The sequence below is a fragment of the Chondrus crispus genome, genomic scaffold (assembly GCF_000350225.1).
Source record: "Chondrus crispus Stackhouse genomic scaffold, scaffold_54, whole genome shotgun sequence".
Lineage (NCBI taxonomy): Eukaryota > Rhodophyta > Florideophyceae > Gigartinales > Gigartinaceae > Chondrus > Chondrus crispus.
This window is the reverse complement of record NW_005178519.1, coordinates 123196-124967: the sequence shown is the minus strand read 5'-3', so window position 1 is coordinate 124967 and position 1772 is coordinate 123196. Positions and strand designations below refer to the sequence as shown.

The window sequence follows — 1772 nt, the reverse complement described above, 5'->3', positions numbered from 1 at the left end:
GGGTTGTTGGGTTTTGGGGGGTTTGTGTGTTGGTTAGGTGGGGAATTTGTGAGGGGGCGGGGGGTAGGTGCAATGGGGGTAGGTGCAATGGGGGTAGCAATGTTCTCGGCAGCTGGACGGACGCCGGCCGCGAATAAGTACAGCACGAGGTGTGGGTTGGAAAGTGCGGGTGCGACGAGATTGGTAGGCGCGTTGGGGGGTGCGCATTGGACGGAGCTTTCACAGCGCGAGATACGCGGACCGACGGCGGGAAGCAACTGACGGCTGAGCGGCCGGTGCCGCAGCTGAAGGAACGGTGCGACACTTGGCTTGTTGCGGGTGGATGGTAGCGGGAAGGATCCGGGATCCGGCCGACACGTACGGCACGTGGACGGTTGATCACCTTTCAGGTCACGGGCAACACACGTGTACCGAGGTGGTGAACGAGGCCCCTGTGGAAAAAGTGAAGATTCTACTAGGGTGTCCTTCTTCGGGCGCGGTGGAGGGTGGGGAGCAACACATGTAAGTGAGGGGAGGGGGAAGTGGGGATCGGAAAGTGAGGAGTGGGGAGTAGGGAGTGGGGAGTAGGGAGTGGGGAGTAGGGAGTGAGGAGTAGGGAGTGGGGAGTAGGGAGTGCGAGGTGGCATGTGGGGAGTGGTTCGTGGGTTATGCGTGAACACTGGGCGTCAGCGTGGCAAGAGTCGAGGCATTCGCCAGTGCGGCCACGCATGTTGGACTGTGATTGCGGCTTTGTGAGTGGCTATGAGAACATGAGAACATGGCCTCCAAGGCGCGGGGTGAACAAGAGAACGAGGAAAGGGAGGCCATGGGACATAATTTGGATATGTTTCGGGAGAATTTGAGTTATGCAAAGAGAGTAATTGGTTACGGCGGGGGCCGGCAGTGCGCCTCCACCCGGACGAGCGTTCGCGAAAGCCGCCGTGGGCCAAAATCATTTACAACGCAATCATGCGGGTCTCACTGTGTATGTCAAGATGTGCGATTTGTATATTAAAAGTGCTGGAGAAAGGGGGAGAATAGTGGGAGGGTAGGCGAGCGTCGCACACGCGTATCACGAAAAACAAAAAAAAAAAACCCAGTATACACGAGGCGAGAGTGACACGGCGGCCCGAATGACGTGAAAAGGGAGGCGCGCTTGGCATGGATCTAGTCAAGCGGCTCGTCCTTCGTCTCTCCCTCTTCCTCGGGATTGTCAACGGCCTCTTGCGCGACGACAGGCTGCGCGTCGTTAAGCGCCATAGCTGTGGGCGTGAGCTGCCCGGGGGTGTGCGTGCCCGTGTCCAGTCTCATGCGTTTTGCGTCGCGCTCGGCATGATCCCATCCTCCGCCGGAGAGGCTATGTGCGACGATTGCGCAGCGTTGGGCACATTGGGCAACCTTCTCCAAATGACGTACGGCCGAGTCTAGCGCGGAGGTGGCGTCGTCAAAGTCCTGCTCCGTGCCTGCGGTAGCGACCTGCTTGTCGGCGGCGATGACGCGCTTGTTGGCAGCCTCTAACGCGGCATCGAGCTTGCACGGTTGGATGCGAGTGATGAAGTGATGGCCATTGGGCATCTGCAGGGCCGGAGCGACATTTCCGGCGAAGATCTCTGCGGCGTCGACGCCCAAGGCGGGTTGGATAGAAGGCGTTTCGTTACCGTGAGTGGCGCGGCGCGGGCATGTCTTTTGGTTGTGGCCCAGCTCGTGGCAGTTGCCGCACTTGTATTGTTTACCGCGGCGCGAAGAGCCGGGGGTCTTTTGCTTTGGGGCCTGGGTTTCGTGGTCGGGATGTT

The 1772-nt window shown here is 59.6% G+C and overlaps 2 protein-coding genes; one reads left to right on the top strand and one right to left on the bottom strand.

Annotated features, from left to right (window-relative positions):
- Positions 1–647: 647 nt before the first annotated feature.
- CHC_T00006896001 (hypothetical protein) lies at positions 648–842 on the top strand. The gene has a single exon (XM_005710173.1). It carries the CDS (start codon positions 648–650, stop codon positions 840–842), a length of 195 nt encoding a protein of 64 aa, XP_005710230.1.
- Positions 843–905: 63 nt separating this feature from the next.
- Positions 906–1772, bottom strand: part of CHC_T00006895001 (hypothetical protein) — a 1139-nt gene continuing 272 nt past the window's right edge. The window contains 2 exon segments of the mRNA XM_005710172.1: positions 906–1708; positions 1709–1772. The exon segment at positions 1709–1772 is cut by the window's right edge and continues 272 nt beyond it. Coding sequence (XP_005710229.1) covers positions 1709–1772 — 64 coding nt within the window. The 3' untranslated portion in view covers positions 906–1708.